Source organism: Papio anubis, chromosome 3 (assembly GCF_008728515.1).
Source record: "Papio anubis isolate 15944 chromosome 3, Panubis1.0, whole genome shotgun sequence".
In the NCBI taxonomy this organism is placed as follows: domain Eukaryota; kingdom Metazoa; phylum Chordata; class Mammalia; order Primates; family Cercopithecidae; genus Papio; species Papio anubis.
In genome coordinates this window covers 130,673,745-130,697,817 of record NC_044978.1, presented here as the reverse complement: position 1 = coordinate 130,697,817, position 24,073 = coordinate 130,673,745, and the positions used below count along the sequence as shown (strand labels likewise).

Below are 24,073 nucleotides of genomic sequence, written 5' to 3'. Positions count from 1 at the left end.
TAAAAAATTTTATTGTATTTGAGCTGAACAATTAAATCACTAGGTATAAGGCATTATCCCCAAATTTGCATACTTCTTTCCATCTAATTCTGTATCTCACTGTCCATCTTAACATTTTCTTTATTAAAGACTGTAGTCAAGAGCCTAATAAACTAATGCTATCACCACATATAGATTTTGGGTTGGTGCACGTTGAAGAAAATGTTTTACTAATAATGTATCATAAGGTTGCTTTGCTGCATTTGACCATTGACAGTTAAGAACTGGCACTGCCAAGTGTCCTAGGTGTCTTAGAAGAATTACTTCTTCAAGAGATAATTTTTTTTCAATCTTAAACTTTTAAAATTAGTGTATGCAGTTGACTATTAGCTGCTGAATACTTCTGCCTGGTAATGGCTATAATTAATATATTTATATTGATTTTGTCCTTAAAATAAGGTTTTACAAATTTGTAAAAGGTAAATGAAAAGAACACTTGTGCAATACTACTGTGCAAAGCAATGATGGCTAAGAAGGTCTGAGGAATACTCTTCCCTTATATTTTATCCAAATAAGACTATTATTTCAGTATTAGGACTTTTAACTCTACTAAAAAATAGAAACATTAAACAAAATTTGGTTTATCCTGAGTGACTAATTGTAATCACTCACAAATTCTCTTGAGTTTAGATATAAGGGAGATTTTATTCTCCAATATGACTATTAGAGGATAAAATCAACAAACAATCTACTTAAGGATTTGATTTCTCTGTTAATTTTGTAAAGTCCTGACAGTCAATGCTTCCTTATCTGTATTAGAACAGTATATTAATAATAAGAATTCTAAGGAACTATTAGACAGTAATACTAAATCTTTCTTAGTATTATAAAAACAAAATTACAAATAAAAGGTATTAAAATCTGAATGAAAACTTCTGATGTTTTTATTGTTATAATAAGAAAATGGTCTAATAATATGAGCCAAGATGTTTTCTTTTTCTTTTACATACAACTTAATGTTTAAAATAGGCTAAATAAATAAACCATAGTTTCACATATTTCTTTATGGAACTATTAAATAATTATAGTACAAATATATTACACTTCAAAATCTAGTATTCCCATAAAACCTTTTCTTGTTTAATTAACAAATAGACACTGAACACCTATAAAAACTAATGTACTTAAGATAGTAGGTTTTCCCTATCCCCAGCATCTACATGTCCAGAAAGCTTAACTTTTATGAATGTCCTTTATGAAACAAATATATGTATATATGTAAATGACAAATAACCTGCTATTTAAAATATGTTACCAAGTCGGTATAGACTCAGTAAAATCTCTTAATTGCTATCTTTAAAATACTCTGTAACAATTAATTTCTGAAACATTAAGCCTCTGAATCATTGAAACTAATAAAATCTAAACTATGTTAGCATTTGATAATCCTTAATTTGATAAATATTACAAGGCTCCCCTTTTTCTTTCTACAGACCCACAATGGAAAGGGAGATAGAATGGGAGTCATATATACATAAATAAATATATATGAATATTTTTTATTCTTAGAAAAAATACACTGTCTGCAAAAATTAATAATACAACATTACAGTTATTAAATCAAGAAGTAACAAATAAACAAATAAATTTCAATTACATAACATGGCCACTTAATGGTAGTAGGAAATGATAGTAGGGAACTGCTGAAAGAGGTCAGAGAAATAACAAGAAAGACAAATAAAAAGGAGGGAGGGAGAGAGGAAAGAAAAGAGGGAAGTGGAGAGAGGAAAGAGAGGGAGAAAATAGAAAAAGATAAATAAGAAAAACAACAATGTCTTTTAAATCTAACGTTCCACTTATTAAAATGTTCATTATATCTCCCAAAAGATTCTTTCAGCTTGCTATTGACATTCATTTATAAGTTTCTGTTATTATTTGATTCTAAAATAGGAGACTGACCGAAAATTTGATCAATTAACAAATTGCTGCTACTGTTAGTGCCAAAGTTTACACTATATACTATCTCAAATCCTAGAATACTATAAAAATAAACAGATTTTTACCTACAGAAACAAAGTGACAAAAGTACAGTATGGGCATACAAGTATAGGAAGGAAATATTTGCAAGAAAGGATTAAAAATACTTTCAAAGTTGTCACCACACTGTATTTTTTTTGGCCCACATATAAACTAACCACGTATGTATTAGAAAAAAAACCCTGATCTAACCAGAAATAAATTACTATACCAATGAAAGGAAAGCTAAAATATCTTTTCAGAAAGATAATCTTTATTCACAATAATTACAATGGAAGCACCAAAACAGATACTTAACTAACTGTACCATTACAAAATCACTCCCTTAGAAACAATTTTACTGCTTTTCTTTGACTTACACACTCCTTCCTCTCAGATATGAGAGTTCTGACTCTGCAAAACATTTGGTCCAGATAGTTAAGGTCTACGTTTAGTTTTCACAACCAGAGTTGCTCATAGGTTTTAAATAAGACAGCTTTCTCTGATGTTCTGATTAAATTAAACTCTTAACTTTTTCATCTATTTTATTAAAGTATATAAATTAGAATATATTTAAGTAACCTGTACATTTACTTCTACCTAGCCCCAAGATCTAAGACAAGATCTAAAAAGTATTTTTGTTAATGTTTAGATTATCGTGATTCTCAATATTGCTTGATAAGAAGAGAACAAAGATAATCAGCAAAATCAAAAGTTTATTTTATAAATAAGCCATGCCTGAAACTTAACAGTGAAAAATAAATTGTCACATAAAATTATATTTACTTTTATTTCAAGTGTTTGAAATTTCTATTCACCTCTTTTCTTTTCTTTCTTTCTTTTTTTTTTTCTGAGACAGAGTTTCACTCTTTGTTGCCCAGGCTGGAGCGCAGTGGTGCAATCTCAGCTTACTGCAATCTCTGCCTCCAGGGTTCAAGCGATTCTCCTCCCTCAGCCTCCCGAGTAGCTGGGATCACAGGCACCTGCCACCATGCCCAGCTAATTTTTGTATTTTTAGTAGAGATGGGGTTTCACCATGTTGGCCAGGCTGGTCTCGAACTCCTGATCTAAGGTGATCCACCCGTCTCAGCCTCCCAAAGTGCTGGGATTACAGGCATGAGCCACCTCGCTTGGCCTGAAATTTCCATTCATTTCTTTTTAAAAATTAAATTTAATTATCATAGGATACATAATTATATAATGTTACTGACAAATAGGAAAACCACTATTCATCATTAGTTTGTATTTACTAAGTATCACACATGACGTAAGGTAGTATTTGATAACTCCATGGTAATATCTATTTAGTGGGTTATTACTAGCATTAAAAAAAAAAGAAATATGAGGCCGGGCGCGGTGGCTCAAGCCTGTAATCCCAGCACTTTGGGAGGCCGAGACGGGCGGATCACGAGGTCAGGAGATCGAGACCATCCTGGCTAACACGGTGAAACCCCGTCTCTACTAAAATACAAAAAAAATTAGCCGGGCGAGGTGGCGGGTGCCTGTACTCCCAGCTACTCGGGAGGCTGAGGCAGGAGAATGGCGTGAACCCGGGAGGCGGGGCTTGCAGTGAGCTGAGATCCGGCCACTGCACTCCAGCCTGGGCAACAGAGCCAGACTCCGTCTCAAAAAAAAAAAAAAAAAAGAAATATGATACAAAATATCACAGTGCAGTAAGAAAAACTTTCTGAAACTTGTTTTAGTGTTTATGTTCATAAACATATGCATGTGTTTATTTAGTCATGCTTTATAAAATATTTTTAATATGAAATACCATGATAAAGTAAATAAATAATATTATTATTGATATACCAATACGGGAAAGGGAAATAATTTACTCTGGGAATTCTAACTATATTAATAATATTTTCTGTATAAGTTTAATGAAGCTATTTTTTAATGTAGCTAGTATTCTTGTCCATTCCCTAACTCCACTTTGTACGTTTATGTTCTAATCATCGTCTCAATTACCAGATTTCAAAGCCAGGTAAGTATAATTTTTGTAAAGAAAACAATGGGATAAGGTTAAAGCCTAGAAATTTCCTATTAATATACCCTTACCTGTTGGTAATCCTTTTCCTCGCAATCGATCTCGAATAGCCTGGCTTCGATCAGGTTTTTGTTCACTGTTACAGGAAAGCTGGTCTGTCTGCACACAGGTAATAACAAGTCAAGTTTGACAAAAGGATCTCCCTTTTGTTTTCATAGTAACTGTTTACAGAATGACACTAGTTACACAGTTTTTGGAGGATATAATATTAAATAATGAGACTCTATGTCCTATTGTATTTGTAGGGTAATTTGTATTATTGGATAAGATTTATGTAGCCCAGTGCTGGCCAATTCATTACAGAAAATTAAAAGGGAAGAAGCAGTGACTGAAGAGTAACCTACTAACTAGAAAATACCATCAGATTAAACTTGTTAAAACGAGTTCTATTTGAAAACAGTAAACTTGAAGTCGTCTTCTTTCCCCAACCAATAACTACTCTTGTTAGATTATAATTTAAAAATCACATTAATTTGGGTATAATAAAGCTTTCTCCTGGTTATAACTATGAATTCAGGAATTTAAATTACTTTCAGAAATAATTTTATAGATCTTGCCCTTCAGAAATTACATTTGAGAAATGCTAAGTCTTTTTTTTGGAGATGGAGTCTCACTCTGTCACCCAGGTTGAAGGACCTCGGTTCACTGCAACCTCTGCCTCCCAGGTTCAGGTGATTCTCATGCCTCAGCCTCCAGAGTAGCTAGGACTACTGGTGCACACCACCATGCCTAGCTAATTTTTGTATTTTTAGTAGAGACAGGGTTTCACCATGTTGGCCAGGCTGGTCTTGAATTCCTGACCTCAAGTGATCTGCCTGCCTTGACCCCCCTAAGTGCTAGGATTACAGGTGTGATCCACTATGCCTGGCCGAGAAATGCTAGGTCTTTAAATGGACCCTCTGAGGGATAACACATTTAAATCAATGCTCTTTGAAGTTCCCATTAAAACAAAATGTAGTCTTAAAGTTTAATAGCTTTAGCCAAGGGTATTTGCTTGAAATAAAGTATGTCAAATTAGGCCAAACTCCATATTATAAGGGATAAAAAATTGAACAGATCACTGTTTCATTCTGGTGGCCAATTAGAAGAGAAATGTCAATATAAATGGAAGAAGAGAGAATGGTGAAAAGAAATTACTTAAATCTAGCACCAAGAGCATGCATACATATTTGTTTACACACACACACTCGCACATACTACAGAAATGTTTTAATATTGCTCCATTAGGGAATCTTGCTGGAGTATGGATTAAAAACCTGTTTAAGGTAGTATATTCAAGGCTCAAGCATTATGTTTTCTACCTATAAGAAGACTTGTAAATGGAAGTATTGCTGAAATAATGTTATCATTTAAGTTGCATGAATGATATTAGTCCAGATTATACTGTACTGTCAGTGACTGAAAAGACAGTAAACATCCCACATCTTTGAAAATTCCTGCATTGAAGTTAGTTACTATTAATAATAACTATTATTTATTGAATATATATGCTAGGCACATACTTTGTGCTATCTAATCCTCAAACAACCTCATATGGTAGACAATATTATCCTCATATTACAAATAAAAGGAGAAATAGCGAAGAAACTTCTAAGGACCACAAAGCAGCTCATTAATATGGAAATAATTACTTTTACAACAGTTCGATAATATGGGTGATTGATACATATTATTCCTATTTTGCAGATAAGTAAAACTGTGGCCCAAATATTGTAACATTAAATCAGTGGAAAAACCTAGACAAGTAAGCTGGCTTGCTGACTTTCACCCCATGCTAATTAATTTTAAGTAAGAATGATGCTCACTTACAATGAATTTCATACCAGTGAAAGACTAACTCACTCTATCAGCTACTGGAGACAACAAAAGCTTTAAGGAATACATTGGGGTCAGAAACACCCCAGTTCCAATGATGTCTTCGTCATTTACCATATCTGTGGCTATGTGTAAGTTATTTAATCTTTCTCAGCCTTAGTTTTATGCCCTCTAAAATGAGGATAAAAGTATCTCTATTAAATTGAGGTTGTTTTGATGAATAATGTGATAATGCACATAAACCCTTTAGCATAGTGTCTGGCACAAAGTAAACAAACACTTAAAAAACTGTAGCTGTTGGAGTTACTTCTACCCAGTGATGTCTAGGAGATGAGGAAGAGCAACAGAAAGGTAAGGGGAGCATGATTATACTTCGTAAAAATTTGTCTTTGTGAAGAGAGGCTATCTACATGCTGATTCCAACTGATCCTTCTATTTTTCTCTCCCATTAAATAACCCCACGATACACCCCCATGCCATACTGTTCCCCAAACATCCCTGTTTTCCCATTTCACAGCCTTTATCCAGGTTCACTTCCCTCTGCCAAGATTACTCTATCTAGCCTACAGGATATAGTTCGAAGTGCTTTTTTTAATTTTAATTTTTTTTTTTTTTGAGGTAGGGCGTTACTCTGTTGCCTAGGTTGGACTGCAGTGGTGCAATCATGGCTCACCATAGCCTTGACCTCCCAGGCTCAAGTGGTCCTCCCACCTCAGCCTCCTGAGTAGCTGGGACTAAAGGCATGCACCATTATGCTCGGCTACAAAGTGCTATTTTTCAGTGCAACCATAATTTGTATCCTTTTCCTTTAAACTCTCATAGCTGTTAAAATTTTTACTATGTATCTTTTTATAGCCTTCTTTCATTTTATAATTAAGCAAATGGTTATGGCATTTTAGATAAGAGCACCTAGATCAAATACTTTATTCCAATTTTTATCTTCTACAATCCTTAGCACAGGTTTCATACATAAATGAGCAACAAAGATCCACTATAATAACGAGAACTAAATGCTAAACCTTAAAGGGATGAAGATTTTATGTGTAATATGGGCAATTATTGATAGGTAATAGAATTTCTATGGAGACAGAAAAAATATTCATTCAAAGACAGAAAAAAACATCTCTCACAATTTTACTATAGGAGTAAAATTAGCAAACAGCACAAGAGTCTTAGAGAAAGTGTGGTATAATAAAAAAGTCCCTGGACTGACTAATAGAGAACTCAAATCCCATAGTTGTTTGGGTATCAGTTTCCTTAACCATAAAGTGAAGTTTTAAAGAATATTAGCCTTATGAGAATGTCTGTGAAAAAAAGACCTCAAAGACCAAGTAAGTTTGGGAAATGCTTCATTTACATGTCTATTCTTCTTGAAGGTTAGTAATATAGTCTAGTACATTAAAGGCTCTAAGAAGTTCTCCAGTGAAAATACATTGAATTTCCTTTAAATAATTTTTTCTCAAGCTCCTTTGGTCATAGAGGAATTTTTAAAACAAAAATATTGAAAACAATGTGAGAAATGTTGGTCTGGACAGAGGGTTTTCAAAGATTTTTTAATAGCTTTACCTTTGTCCAAAAAAATCATATGCAGAAACATAAACAGATCAAATAAAACTGGAGCTGCTCCAGTTAAAGAGGGAAAATGGGCAACCAAGAACTCCATTTATTCAGCCTCTACTTCCTACACTTCCCTTCACTATAGAACCACAAAGGTTTCTTGGGGGAGAGTTTACAAACCATTTGTCTAGAAGATCTCTGGGCCTGTCATCAACTGAAAAATTGTGCAGAATTTGAATATATTCCTGGCAGCCATCTGACATCCTGGTTAAGATGGGAACTAAATCCCTACTGATAAGGAATTCTGAGGAAGCTAACAAGAACACTGTGTGGCAGTGGTCAATTTGTAACCTGTACAAGGAAGAGGGACCAACACTCTGGGACTATAACCCTCAGGATAAGAGCAGATAAAATTTAGATCCAGATCAGATAGGGCAAACAAGATAAAATACAGCCTTAGAAATGCAGAACAAAGGTGGGACTTTCAGGTAAGATATGGCATTGGTTATTCTTGGGATTCTTCATATCCAAAACAAGAGAAAAATCAGAAGAGTCCGGGTCTTGGGGAAATCTGGCAGGGATACAAGCATGGATTTCCTGTATACACTAGGTAGCAGTGTTCAGAGAAGAAAGTAGAGAAGGTTTGGGAAATACCTAGAAGATCCAGAAAAACGAGTGGTCATGAAATAGGTATAAAGCAACAGAAAGTACATTTAAATATTTCTAAAACCCATTTTCATGTTAATACATTTTTTCTGGGTGTACACAGTATAACCATTTGCTAAAAGCTCCTTAGGAAAAGATCTAAGAAAGAAAACAAGAGGAGATACTTTCAGCTCAAACATGCTATTATTCTATGATATTTTTGGGAATAACTCTCACAAAATCTAGACTCATTGCAATGAGCTTCTAAATTTTAAGTATTGTTTCAAATAAACAATTTATATTAGAAGAAGAAATTCAATTTTCCATTTCTAGTCTTCATTGAGAAAATGCTACCTACACAGTATCCTTAAAGAAAATTTTGAGATATCTACTCAATTTTTAAAATATGACTATATTTACCATTGTAACTGTAGCTTACCCCAGAAAGATTTCCCAGAACCAGTTTTACCAAGTGTTTCACATAGGAAAATGAGGGTGCACAGTTGCTATTCCTAATGTGGGCACTGCAAGCATCCAGCACAGTCCGAACAGAAACTCGAGCATAAATAACATCCTCACACATTCCAAGCAGTATGCTGTTGAGATGATCTCCAAGCTTGATAGGCTGAATATAAATAAAGGAAAAGCCACATTAATAAATGTGAGTAAATATTCTTTCTAATGAGACAAATCATTCTAGGAATCACAGGAACCACACTAAAACACGCTTCACATACTTGGAGGAAATAAATTCCTTCCTTATAAGCATATGCATCTTACTGTGTTTTACCTTTTTATGGTCTAAAAAATATTAGCAGAAGATAGTTAACTTATACTTCCCTATACAGGAAGTACAGAAAAACTCTGGGCATTTTAAAATACAAAGTAAAGTAGTGAAATTCTTGGCTTATTCAAATGTTTTGATCAACAGTTACTACACGTACACACACACACACACAAACATACACACCATTTGGGGGAATAAACTGTTTCTTAATATTATATAAAATGTAATACAGTCAATGTGTATAAATATAATTTGATAACTTAAAGGAGATTTAAAATATTGCAATGCCTCAAGACCATTTAAATATAAATTATAATTATGTTGGTCAAACAGACAAGCCAGAATGTGAGGTTTTTTTATTCGTTAACGTATTTTGTAGAATATTATATCTGAATGGCCAAAGAGCATATGAAAGGGTGGCCAATATCATTAATAAGAAATGTAAATTAAAACCACTACAAAAAGAAGCTACTACACACCCAATAAAATAGTGAAAAATAAAAATACTAACAATACAAGAATTGGTAAGGAGTGGAGCAATTAAAACTCACATCCAAGCTGATGGGAGTTTAAACTGGTATATCCACCTTGGTCCAAACAAACGCCTTTCTTATGACCCTTCCACTTCTCATCCATTTGGGTATTATTAATATATCATCCTTTAGGGTTGGCTTAGATGCAATGTCCTTTAAGAAATCTGTCCTGATCCTCCAAACCTAACCAGAAGTCCCAACTCTGTTTTCCATAGCGTCCTCCATTTTCTCTAACATAGCATTTATTGCATTATGTTGTAATTGGCCGTTTAGCTGTCTATTCCTTCCAAAAAACTGCGTAGGCATGGGTCACTACAGTCCTAGTGTCTAACAGTCTCTGACACAAGGTAGGTACTTAATAAATACTTTTAAATTAGTATTAAATATTTCTAAAATATTCTGACTTCTGATCCTAAAACACTAGCTTATATTTCCCCTTTAATTTATATTTATTGATATTGACTCTCTATTTATATTTGATACTGACTTTATTTCCAGTTATCGGAAAAGAACATAAAATGTTATAGACTGTGATCACATTTTACAAGTTAGGTTGCATAATACCTGACACCAATATTTCCAGTAATATTTTAACTTTCTCATTTATATTTACAGAATTGAAACTGAAGAGAGAAAGAAAATATACATTATTTTTCATGACATAAAATAAAACCAAATGAAGTAAAGAATATAATTTATCTTTTATGGATCTTAAGATGTTTGTATTTTAGAGTAAAAGGCTAAAATGCTTGTTACTTCTTTTATTTAATAAGAAAAAAACACACCTAGTTATTTTTGGTTTATACTTATAAATGCCTAAAATAAAACCTAATTCTATATGTTATATCTTGCCTTGATGAAATATAGCTATTTTTAAATTTTCAATTACTATTTACTACTATGTTTATATTGGTCTTTAGGAATCAGAATTATTTTAGAAAATAATGATTAGAAGCGGCCCAATGGCAAACATGGCCCAGGACCTCAGCAAGTGTTACTTTAATACCTGTGTCTGCTGCTATAGGGGTGGTGAAGTATGATGTATGATTTGAAGTGCCAAGAGAAAAAGCTACATGACATTCTCTAATACAATACTCAGAGACATAGGGCTACTATTCCTAGAGTTTTTGCATCAAAAAAGCTATCACATTCAGTAGAATGAATCATCAAAGACAAGAGATTTCCAATCTCTCTTAACAGTCACTAAATTAGATAAAATAAAGTATACTCCCATTTATCTTGCTATAATTTTGAAGAGGCCAGCTCCATCTCACAGATTGAGTTGTTGAAACCTGGGTAGTAATTGTTACAGTTCTAGGAATACCTTAAAAATAGTGTCTTTAGTACTTTATTGTAAGTTCATCCTGAAAGTATGACATTATTAGTATAAACAACCTCCATAGGAATGCTGGTACACCTGACAGCATGCTGCGGAACACATATAAATACGCTGAAGAGCTATGATAAAAGGTATAAAATTGAACACATGTAAAAAGTGTAACAACTGTAAACACTTAACTTACTTGGCTCTGAGGCACTTCATGATCAGCCCCCCAATACAGTGTCATTCCAAGAGAATAAATGTAGATCTAGGAATAGAATTTTTAAGAAATAATTTTATGATAAAATGCAATAGAAAATTTAGCAAGTGCTATAAATACAGATTATTTTGTTCCAAAGAAAATATAATACACAATCTGAGAAAATCATCATTTTATATTTTACATAAAAGTATATGAGAGCTTAAAAGAGATAGTAAGACTGGAAATTATTACAACAGATTTTTTCTAATTCCCCAGCCCATCCTTTATCAATAATCATTTCTGTTAGCTTTTAAAGTTTCCTTATGCAAATTCAAGCAAATATGAATATATATTCTTATTTCCTCCTTTTACAAAAGATCAAAAACCTTAAAAATTACTAGGCACTTTGCTTTTTTTTTTTTTTTTTTTTTTGAGGCAGAGTCTGGCTCTGTCGCCCAGGTTGGAGTGCAGTGGCACAATCTCGGCTCACTGCAACCTCCATTCCCTGGTGATTCTCCTTCTCAGCCTCCTGAGTAGCTGGGGTTAGAGATGCCCGCCACCATGCCTGACTAATTTTTCTATTTTAAGTAGAGAAGGGGTTTCGCCATGTTGGCCAGGCTGGTCTTGAATTCCTGACCTCAGGTGATCTGTCCGCCTCGACCTCCCAAAGTGCTGGGATTACAGGTGTGGGCCACTGCGCCCGGCAGGTACCTTGCATTTTAAACTTACCAATAGATATTTCCATATCAATGCTTAGAGATCTTATTTTTTAAAAATGGTACATAGAATTCCATTAGTGGTTGTATCACTGTTTATATAACCAATCTGTTATTAACAGAGAATTAAAAAATTTTTTTCAAACCTTTGCTACTATAAATGATGTTTCAGCAAATAGCCTTGTATGTATTTCTCTTAAATTGATTCTCTGAGATAATGGATGAGAAAGTAAATCATCTGTAGTTTTTATACAGATTGTCAGATTCCCTTACATAACAGTTGTACCATTTTGTACTTCTACCAGCAAAATGTAAGAGTTTTTCCACAAGCCTTGTCCATAGAGGTATTATGAAGACTTGGGGTTTTGCCAATCTAAAAATTGACCAATAAATCTCACTGCATCACTGCAGTTTTTGTTTTGTTTTGTTTTTTGACAGGATCTTTCTCTGTTGCCCAGCCTGGAGTGAGGTGGTGCAATCATAGCTCACTGTTGCCTCAAACTCCTGGGCTCAAGTGATCCTCCTGTCTCAGCTTCTCAAGTAGCTGGGACTACAGGCATGTAAAACTATTCCTGGCTAATTTTTAAAATTTTTTGTAGAGATGGGGATCTCTCTATATTGCCAAGGCTGTTCTCAAACTCCTGATGTCAAGGGATCCTCCTGCCTTGGCCTCTCAGTGTGCTGGGATTATAGGCAAGAACCACCTCACTTGGCTGCACTGCAGTTTTTTGGTTTTTGTCTTTCCTCAGTGCAGTTTTGATTAACATTTTCTCACAATGAATGGGTAGCGTAGTACAAGGAGAAGGAAGATGAATCAAAGGAGTTTTCTTTAGGTTGTTTGCTTTTTTTGTTTCTTAAAGATTAAAAAAACAACATATTTTTATGCTGATAGAAATGATTCAACAGGGAAAACTGGAAATGCAGGAGAGAATGGAGATTGCTAGAGGAACACTGTTAAGTAGATAAGGAGATTGATGCTAAAGCACGAATGGAAGAGTTGGCTTTATAGAAGAGCATGGACAGTTCATCTGTAGTAAGATGGCAGAGCATATGGGAATTCACATGGGGAGGCTGCTAGAGGAATGCTAGGAAAAGTCTTGATTGCTTCTATTTTTTTCTGTGACACAAGAAGCAAGATCTCAGTAATAATAATCATCTTTCCTATTTCCTTCTGTTAAGAGGTTCAGAGCTAATCTTCTGGGCCACTTCTATCAACACTGAATTCTTGCCATGCGCTTTTGTTGTTGTTTCATTTTGTTTCATTACTACAGCTTCATCTTATTTTCTTGCCTTTATTTACTCGGCTCCTATTTTTTTCACCTTTATTTTTCAATGCTATAAACTGTCTCAAATTCTCTTTAGAAATCAGTCAGATATATGTAATAAAAGTGGGTACCCTTCTTACAATCGCACAACACTTTATCCCTTAAATTGCTTCCTAAGTTATTTCTCAATTACAGATTAGAAAAGTTGTTCCACTTTTCAAATATGTTCATGGCTCTCAATTTTTAAACATTCAAATTTTAAAATAACGACATTCAGGGCTCACTTTGACCTGCCTCTATTTCCATTCTGCAAGCAGGTTTTTAAGTTTTCTTCTGTCATCGTTCCTTCCCTTATCACAACCTAAACACTCAGCACATCTAGATAATTTTCTGTTGGCAAAATACATCCTTTTCTTTCTCAGCTTTTCGTGAGCTTTCTTTCCATCAAGAATATTCTTTCTTTGTCTCTGGCCATTATTGATAGGCCAGAGATGATGTTTCCCCTTATATATGCTGTATAAATACTTCCAAACAAGTTAAAGCATTATCTCATATATGATACAGTTATATTCCTGCATCACACTTCAATAGTATCTCTGATGATGTAGTTAACTAATATTATCTTGTTGTATAGTTAGATGAGTCCTTCTTTGTCTTCCTTGAGGGGAACAGCTTTTTGTTTTAGTGTCCCTCTTAGCAAGTAACACAGAACTTTACATAGCAGATATTCAATACATGTCTGCTGAATTAAATTAAATGTGCAAGAAGTTTAAGACAGGCTAGTGCAGACTATTTTTATTCTATTTCTCTTTAAGTTCCTTTCCAAAGAGTCTTAAATGTAAATACCTTTTCAAAGAGCCTCTTATATGAAAAACATTTTTCATAGCTTTAGCATAAAGGACTAATTGAATGCTCTATTAATTTTGGTTTATGACTCTTTGAGATGTGGCCCATGCTTTAAGATTCTTTATTATATTTACTTCTCAATATGCCAAAGTGAGTTACTATATGTTAATAATTTTTATACATGACTATAATAAAACATTCTTAAAACTAGGTTATAAAATTGTACATTTGCTGATCACCTATGTATGTCGTATAATGGTTAGTCGTATGTGTCAACCTGACTGGACCAAAGGATGCCCAGATATTTGGTCAAATCTCATTCTGCGTGTTTCTGTGGAAGTGTTTTTGGGTGAAATTAACATTTACATCAGTAGACTGAGGAAAGCAGACTGCCCTCCCTATCACGGGCGGGCCCTTTCCAGTCAGTTGAAGGCTTGAAAAGAAAAGAAAGGTTAACTCTCCTCTGAGTAAGATAATTCTTTCTGCCTAACTGCCCTAGAACCGGGATATCAGCATTTTCCTCCTTTGGACTCAAACTGAAACCCTCTTGGGTCTTGAGCCTGCCAGTCTTTGAACTAGAACTACACCAGCAATTCTACTGTTTCTCTGACCTTCAGACTCAGACTTGAACTACACCATTGGCTCTCCTGAATCTCCAGTTTACAAACTCATCCTGAGGATCTTGGAGCTTGTGGGCCTTCATAATTGCATGAGCCAACCCTTTATAATAAATCTCTCTCTATATACAAATACACACACACACACACACACACACACACACACACACACACACACCCCATTGGTTCTGTTTCTCTGCAGAACCTTGACTAATACATATAGGTATGAAATACCTCTATAGAAAAAATAAAATATGCAAAATTATAATTGCTACTTTACTAAGATGATATTTTATATGGGTTCCACACTTTTAGTAACATTTTAAATCATAATTAAAAATACATTGTTGAGTTGTTAGATAACTCCAGGTATGCCAGATCTTTGTTAAAATAACATGATAATACCACCTGGTATCTAATATTAGAAAAATATTTCTTACAGAATACAAAGAAAAATGCTTTTACATCTATTCCAAACAGTCGGTACAGGGTCAGTGAATGATGCTTCCATATACATTATTCATAAATTAAAAGAGTTTTTACTGTTGATGCAGCCTGAAAAGACACAGGGATAAAGATCACTGATACAAAGATGTAACTAAATTAATTCAGTAGCACTGACATCACTGACAGTGCTTAGTTCATCTGGTTAATAAATAGCAGCAGTAGATGGGTTACAGACTGCATATATGTATATTGTGTAGAAAGGAGGAAGGTCACACACAGGAAGGATTACTCAAAAACAGGCAAGTATTTGATATACATACTTTCCTTTGTTTTTTACGTAATGAGAAAAAAGGGGAATCCACAATCCAGCTGACAAATATCTTCTACTAAAGATATCAACAAGTCCAGGGCCAAAAAAGAATTAGGCAGTATAAGTTTAAAAAAGTTTTGATCTGCTTCTCACTTGTATTGCTTATTTAGCTTCTCAGGGAATTTGTGGTTTCGTGACCTTTGTTGGTCCATCTGTACCTTACAGACAGCACAGAGATGCTCTATTTCCCTTCCTTAGTATAGCAGTATAGCAGGCCAGGACACAGTCCTATAGAGGTGGGCGCCTTGATAGTGATGATTTGTATATACAGGATTCAGTGAAAAGATGGAAGAGCTGATTCTAGATGACATGCATGTATAGAAGAGCTAGACAACTACCCATTCAGTCAACATTTTTTCTGAAAGTCACTAAACTAGGGAATGTGATAAGATACAAATATTTCATCCTGGTATCTATAACATCACTATCATAAGCTAATATATATTATTATATGTATTAAAACATAAACAGCTAGCATGCACATAATGCTTACTGTGTGCCAAGCTTACATTACATATTTCTTTTTCTTTCCTTTCTTCTTTTTTTTAGACAGAGTCTTACTCTGCCGCCCAGGCTGGAGTGCAGTGGCACGATATTGGCTCACTGCAACCTTCACCTCCTGGGTTCAAGTGATTCTCCCTGCCTCAGCCTCTTGAGTAGCTGGGATTACAGGCACCTACCACCATGCACAGCTAATTTTTGTATTTTTAGTAGAGATAGGGTTTAGCCATGTTGGCCAGGCTGGTCTCGAACTCCTGACCTCAGGTGATCTGCCTTCCTTGGTCTCCCAAAGTGCTGGAATTACAGGTGTGAGCCACCACGCCTGGCCTACATTATATACATTAGCTCATTCAATCTTGCAGAGGGAAGGTAACTTGCCCAGGGTCACACAGCTATTTAACTGACAGAGGCAAAATTCTAACTCTGGCTTCAGTTTCTTACCCTCAGCACTACTGATGTTCGGGACTGGATAATTCTTTGCAGTGGGGAGCTGCCCTGTAAATTGTAGGATATTGAGCAGGATCCATGGCTCCTACCCATTAGATGCCAATAGTACTATCTACTCCTACCCTCTCAGTTATGACAACCAAAATTGTCTCCAGTTATTGCCAAATGTTCCATAGAAGGGAAAACTGCCTCTGGCTGAAAACTAATAATTTAATCTATATATCCTTTTCCAGAATTAGAAGTCTAACAGGAGAGAGATATAAATATATATATATATGCACCTATGTATTAAACAAAGTAGTAGTAAATTTGTGCTAAGGAAACTCAAGGAGACAAGAAAAGGTTCCTTTTGACTACAGAGGAATTAGAAGAAACTTAAAGTAGAGATGAGTTAAGCTGAGACTTGGAACATAGATTATGTGTCCCTCTCTTTGTTCTTAATATTCTGTATACATCTATTATCATTGTGTATATTCCCTGCATATCATCATCATCATCACCATCACCACCATTTCTTTGTCTCTCAGCCTCCTGGCCCTTTGAGAGTAAGGTCTACTCCTTATTCATCTTTGTATCTCCTTGACCTCTTATAGTGTTGGACATATTATAAGTCCTCAGGAGATGCTCACTGAAAGAATGGATGGTACATAGGATGGGGAAACATGAAAACAGGGAAGAAAGGCATTGCCATGCAAAGAAGTGAATCCCAGAAACACAAGATCTGCCTAAAAACCACTGGCTACAGCTTGTGCATCTAAAAAGAGGAGTGAGAAGGTAGTTGGGACCAGACTCTGGAGAGATTTTCATGTTTGGTTAAGGAATCTGTACTTCATTGGGCAAAAAAGGAGCAACACAATGAAGGTTTTGGAGGGGAAAAATCCCTCATGATCAGGGGTATGACATATCAGGGGTATTAATCTGACAGTGGCAAAGAGAACAGTCAAGAAGCAGGAATAAGAGTTAGGAGACACGACAAAAGTCCAAGAGAAGAGAAATGAGAACTTCACCATAGTGCCAGCAATAGGGCTGAAGAGGAAAGAATGGCTAAACTTAGAAACACACTTGAGAAATTCAGGCAATTAAGTATAGATATGAAAAGGGAGGAACCAGAGATAGGGATACAAAGAAAATGTGATATGGAAAGATGAGAGTCAAGGAGGCTCATTAATATAACTCTTGTAGGATAGAAATACATTTCTGTCTGCACAGTTATAATGTACTGGAATATAAACTCCATGCACAGCGGGATTTTGTCCCGTTCACCACTGTATCCCTAGACCTAGCACAGCATTTGACATACAATAGTGATAGTCACTATTTCTTGGATGCTTACCACATGCTGGGTACTGTCCCAAGCACTTTGTAAGTATTACCTTATTTCATTTTCTAACAACCCTACAAGGTAAGTATTATTATTAACACCATAGACATAAGGCACTTGAGGCATGGAGTGGTTAAGCAAATTGCCTGAGTTCATATATCCCTTAGGTGACAAAGCCAGAATTCAACCCAGAGTCCACACATGATCTTTGTTGAAATATAAAATGGGATAATTAAATTATCATCATTGGGAAGGCTAACAGAATACTTTCTACCTCTTGATCCATTCTCTAAAGAGGAGATGAAAAGCCTTCAAAGATTTGCCTCACTGACCACAAGAGACAGGCTGGGTGAGACACTGCAGTCTGATGTGCAGATACCTCTCATCCAGCCATCTCTGGATCTCTGTGAAGAAATATGATCTGCTTTACATGTGCTACATAGCTCCTTTTAGCAACACACCCCTGGGACTGTGTGGCAACAAATCATAGATACCTCTGGGTTAAAAAATTTTTACTCATTACCAAATATGGCATAGAGGAACTGTTCTCAAACTATGTTATGCATCAGAATCACCTGAAGGGCCTGATAAAACACAGGTGGCTGTGTCATACCTCCAGGATGTCTGATTCAGTAGGTCTGGAGTAGAGCCTGAGAACTTGCTTTTCTAAAAAATTCCCAGGTGATAGTGATGCTGATTGGAAGGAGCAGACTTTGAGGACCACTAGTAGAGAGGATAGGGGATACAATAATGAGGACAAACAGGGTCCCTTCCATATCAAATCTTCACTGCTGTATACAAGATAAGATAATGTGACATATGAGAAGTACACAGAGAGAACAATAGAGCATAAGAGAAAGCTTCACATCTATAGTAAAAGTTAGCCAGACAGTGAGGGGATGAATCGAGAGTCAAAATAGCATCAGTCTGGGTGAAAAGAGTTTTCGAAGCTGAAAGAAGAGAATGCACAAAGGTTGAGAAGAAAGAAAGTATGTAGCATATCTCAGACACTGAAGTAAATTCAGAATGACTGAAGCACAGAGCTTGACACAAAGACAGCTCAGACAAGGCCAATACAGTACGACCTTGAAGGCCATGCTCAGGAGTCAAGAGTTCATTCACGGGACATGGAGAATCTGAATAATTTTAAACAGGAATAGAACAAGATCATACATGGGCTTTCAAAACTGCACTGACTGCACTTTAAAGAATGGACTAGCCATGGGCAAGACTGGAGTTGGGAGATTATGAGAAGTGTTTGCAGCACTGGTCATTTGTGATGGACTGAACTGAGGTGGAAGCAGTGAAATCTAATATATGTAGACATATATGAGATATATTAAAAAGGTAGACTCAAAAGAAATTAATCATAGGATTTAGGAAATGGGGCAAGAGGTGAATGACAAATTAAGAATGACACCTTAGATTTTTCCTTGGAAATTGGGGAAATGATGGTCCATTCATTTATAGGAAACACAATGGAAGGGAGAAAAGTTTCAGGGTATGAGAAGAAACAATGAGTTTAATTTCAGATCTATTGAGTCTCAGATGCCTGTGGCACATTCCAGTGAAGATATCTAATAAGTAGCTTTACATAAAAGTCAAGAGCATGGTGCTAGAGATATATATATTTGGGATCTGTCAGCAAATAGTCAATGATTTTTTAGCCCTTTAGAAAGAAGCAAGAATAAAAGTTACGATCCCTCTATCCAGAAGAATATATGAAGACACATTTTTTTGGTATGCATACAATTTTTAAACTTTTAATGGCCTCTTGAACTTATTCCTTTGACCTCTGAGGGTATGATGGAACTTAGGTTAAGATCTGATATATAAAGCAATTGTACAAATTTACTTAGTCATGACTCTTTTCTTTCAATATTTCCTAAAAGTCACCTCCAAAATTATTTTTAAAGCTCAAAACAGCAGGTTGTTATTTTCTTATTTTAAAATTAACCCTTTTCCCACAACATATTACCTTCCACATTTCGTCACACTTTACATACTGAGTGTGATGGTTAGTTTCTAAGATATAATAGCTTAATAATATATCTGACAACTTATTTAACTCTAGGCTACTTACTGTAGGACTAGGAACACCAGTATCATATATTGCAAACCAAAACATGTTCTAGTGCTTTAGAGGAGACCCACCAACTGCAGAATGGCCACAGGGATCTGCTGAAATAGAATTATTTTAGGATCCATTTTGGTGCCCTAAATCCTCTCTCATTGGGCTAAATTTCCATCTTAAGAGTTATTCCTTTAAGTTAAGATGATATACACTTAAAGACTAATAAGATGAAAATGTGTTATCTGAATAGAGCAAAACATTAAGCCATTAACACTACAATAACATGACCAGAAATTAGTTTTTTAGCTAGTGGAACATAGTATGGTGAAGTGACATTTAAAGACCTAACTTTCTATGAGGCTTTATGCACCTATTAAAACTCTAGGATTTGGTGTCATCTTTTATTGTGGTTAAAAAAAACAAACAAACAAAACCCACACAAGATTAAATTTACCAGCCGGGCATGGTGGCTCACACTTGTAATCCCAGCACTGTGGGAGGCTGAGGCAGATGGATCACGAGGTCAAATGGTCGAGACCATCCTGGCCAACATGGTGAGACCCTGTCTCTACTAAAAATACAAAACTTAGCTGGGCATGGTGGCATGCACCTGTAGTCCTAGCTACTTGGGAGGCTGATGCAGGAGAACTGCTTGAACTTGGGAGGTGGAGGTTGCAGTGAGCTGAGATTGTGCCACTGCACTCCAGCCTGGTGATACAGCTAGACTCCGTCTCAAAAAAAAAAAAAAAAAAAAAAAAAGATTAAATTTACCATCTAAGTATATATTTTAGTTGCGTTAAGCATATTCACACTGTTGTGCAACAATCTCTGGAACTTTTTCACCTTGTAAAACTAAAACTCTATGCTCATTAAACACTAATTCTTCCCTCTACCCTCTCTGCCCAGTCCTTGGCAATCACCTTTCACCTTTTTGTTTCTATGATTTTGACTACTTTGGATATTTCATATGAGTGGAATCACATAGTATTTGTTAAGATTGGCTTATTTCACTTAGCATAACGTCTTCCAGGTTCATCCATGTTGTAGCACGTGACAAGATTGCCTTTTACTTAAGTCTGCATGATATTCATTGTATGTATATTCCACAGTTTTTTTATCCACTCATCTGCCAATGAACATTTGGGTTGCTTCCAGCTTTTGGCTATTGTGAATAACACTGCTATGAACATGGGTGTGCAAATATCTCTTTGAGTTCCTGCTGTGAATTGTTTTGGATATATATACTCAGAAGTGAAGTTGCTGGACCATATGGTAACTCTATTTTTAATTTTTTAAGAAACCTTTATACTGCTTTCCATAGTGACTGTACAATTTCACATTCTCACCAACAACACACAAGGGTTCCAATTTCTCTGCATCCTCACCAACAGTTGTTATGTCCTGTTCTTTTGATAGTAGCCATCCTAACGGATGTGAGATGGTACCTCTACAACCCCAACATTTAACATTTTCAATTTAATTATATGATTACATGTTGAACTCTGTCACTAGACAATCCTAGAGTGTCTTCTTCAGTGGCACAGGGTCCTGGTATACAACAAACATTTGTCAAATTTATGAATGAATGAAAACAGGACAGAGAATGGATTAACAAGATTTAACACAAAGTATGTACGGTAAAGTGTGATTAAGGGCATTTGGTTGTTTTTTGGTCAAGTTCGGTTGAGGCTTCTGCTAAGCTTGGGTAAGTAGATTTACTGTTATTGTCCTTCTAAAGATGATCCTTGATTTTCAAAAAGCACAGAGAGCAATAATTATTGATATTTAGACTACAAATTAGTGGCAATAAACAAGATTAATTTATCAGAGACATAGTACAAATCTCTGGTGCACATCAATATTTTTGAACAGAAAGCACAACAGGAACTTGATTCAAGTTCCATTCCATCAAACCGATTTCAAAAGAATTGTCAAATAAATACACCTTCTGCCAAGCAAGCAGGAAGTAGAAAATTACCCAATAAAAGGGAAAAGCCAGAGGATAAAAAGCTTACTGTGGCCTGTATAAACCTGTCTACTCATTTAAAGGGATGTTATCTTGAAAAGTAAAGTTTTAAGGTAAATAAATGAAAATGCCTATTTACATAGTTGATATAGTAAGAGAGTTTTTTCATACAAATGTGTATAGTTTACAAAACACTTTTAAGTGTAAGTCCCTCTGAATGAAGAGAACATTTGCATGTATCAAGAGTGCTAGGCACTGAGCATTATAAAAATATTTATATGTCATCAACTGCAAACATTTATTGAGTGCTAGTTAATAGCATATTCTTAACTCATGAAAGTCATTAAGTGCAGCTACTTTCCTCGTTTTCAAAATGCCCTTGCCATTTTAAAACCAGAATACTGTGCTAGAATATATGGCTACTCTTCTGACCTTTGCTTCCTGTTATGAATAGGATCAAGAAACTTGATTTTCTTTGTATTTAAAATTACACTTAAGATTTTGAGGCATGGGGAAGCTGGAAGTTCCAATTAGACAGACTAAGAAATCAACTTTAACATGATAATGGCAACAATCCCACACCCATTTCATCCCCAACATTGCTTCTAAACACTTGGTAAAATAATAGAGTGGCTTTAGTCATTTTTCCAAACATGTGGTCTAACAGCTATTCCTAAACAGGGTTAACTTGTTTGGGGGTCTAGACATCACAAGGCAAATTGGGAAACCTCTCAGAAAATCAGAAAAGCACTTGTGCATCTCAAATTTCTACTAAGCACTTTTTAAATTGTACTGTGGATTTTAAATGCTTACAAAAAGAATTCATAATACCTATGCACACATACCATACCTATTTCCAATGTTCTAATCCCTCTTTTAAAAGATTATTAAATGAATCATACAGGGTACAGAATGACTGCATCCTGTTTAAATAATAAAAATGAATAACTCTATATATACTATCCAGCTTAATAAAACATTACTGCTACACTTGAATACTTTCATGATACACAACAATGACCAAGACCATATCTACTCTGTAATATACAAAAAGTTCTTTTCAAATACTTCATCTTATGTAATGGGAAATTTTTTAGTCTAATGCTTTAAGCACTACCCCTACCTCATAGCTACCATCTCCTTTCAATGCTTGCTTGTACCTCTCAAAATTCTTAAGTAGCTCATGGAATATCAAAGGTAGATAAACTGAAATCAGAATTCACTCTACCAATTCTTGTCAGTCTTTTTTCAGATACATAATTGATGGCTCAAATCAAGATGCCTTCCTTTAGCTTAGTCATCATGCACACACTCACACACATTCAATCTCTGAAAAGAAAAATAGGATTGTCGGTAGAAAGAAATTGGTAGAATTCCTTTAGATAGCAATTAGACAATGTATATTGAAGTTTAACATGTGTATATTTTTGATTTAACGATTTTGTTATTAGGAAATTACTAGGTTAATTTTTACACTTACATGGAATGATATATAGGAAAGAATGTTCATAGCCAATTCTGAATTATCTGGAGTACCCCATAGCACTAAATTACCCACAGCCTGCTATATAATACAATTACCCAATGTCTGCTATAAAACACAATATATATGCCTAAATTTTTTTCATAACTTTGACAATAAAATTAGGTCTTAGTCTGAAGTCAGTTATATCACTATAGTCATACTGGATACTTCTATTATAAACCTTTACTTCTTCATTATGCCATCAAAAAAATCATTATGCCATTTTCAGTTCTTTTCCACAGAGTATCAAAACTCCCTGGCCAGGCACGGTGGCTCACACCTGTAATCCCAGCACTTTGGGAGGCCGAGGCAGGCGGATCACTTGAAGTCAGGAGTGTAAGATCAGCCTGGTCAACATGGTGAGACCCCGTCTCTACTAAAAATACAAAAATTAGCCAGGTGTGCTGGTATGTGCCTGTAATCCCACCTACTTGGGAGTCTGAGGCAGGAGAATTGCTTGAAACCAGGAGGCGGAGGTTGCAGTGAGCCAAGATTACGCCACTGCACTCTGACCTGGGCAAAGAAGCGACACTCCATCTCAAAACAAAACAAAACAAAACAACTTCCCAATTAGAGTCTCACAAAATCTTCCTTCTCCCATAGTTATCTACTTTTATCAAATTTAACCTCCAAAATCACAAATTACATCAGTCATGCTCCTAAAAATATGATAGATCCCCACTGCCTAAGAAGAAAGCCTCAAGTTCTGGCATTCAAAAATCGCCCTCCTTCTAACCTAGAATCTTTCTTCCTTCCTTTACCCACATCCCTCTAGGTAGTAATGTTCTAGCCTAGCCAGTCTAACCAACCATTCCCCAATCACAGTGGACAATTTCTTACCTCTTGTCATTATCCATACCAATTACTCTGAGTAGAACGCCCTTTCTACCTATTTTTATTTATCTGAAGTCTATTCATTCTTCATAGCCTAACACAAATGCTACCCCTTCTCTGTGATATCATTCTACACTAAAAATTAATTGCTCATCTTGTACATTCTCAAAATACTATCACACTCCATAGCATTTATTTCATCCTGCCACATATTAGAGATCAGGGGTCTCCAACCCCCA

At 35.3% G+C, this 24,073-nt stretch overlaps 1 protein-coding gene across 1 annotated transcript in view; it reads right to left on the bottom strand.

Moving 5' to 3' along the window:
- The window catches only part of PTPN13 (protein tyrosine phosphatase non-receptor type 13), a 222,809-nt gene that overhangs the window by 127,547 nt on the left and 71,189 nt on the right, over positions 1 to 24,073 (bottom strand). The window contains exons 4-6 of the mRNA XM_031664826.1: positions 10,906 to 10,971; positions 8,502 to 8,687; positions 4,057 to 4,144 (exon numbers count right to left, since the gene is read on the bottom strand). Coding sequence (XP_031520686.1) covers positions 4,057 to 4,144; positions 8,502 to 8,687; positions 10,906 to 10,971 — 340 coding nt within the window. The remainder of the gene's footprint in view (positions 1 to 4,056; positions 4,145 to 8,501; positions 8,688 to 10,905; positions 10,972 to 24,073) is intronic.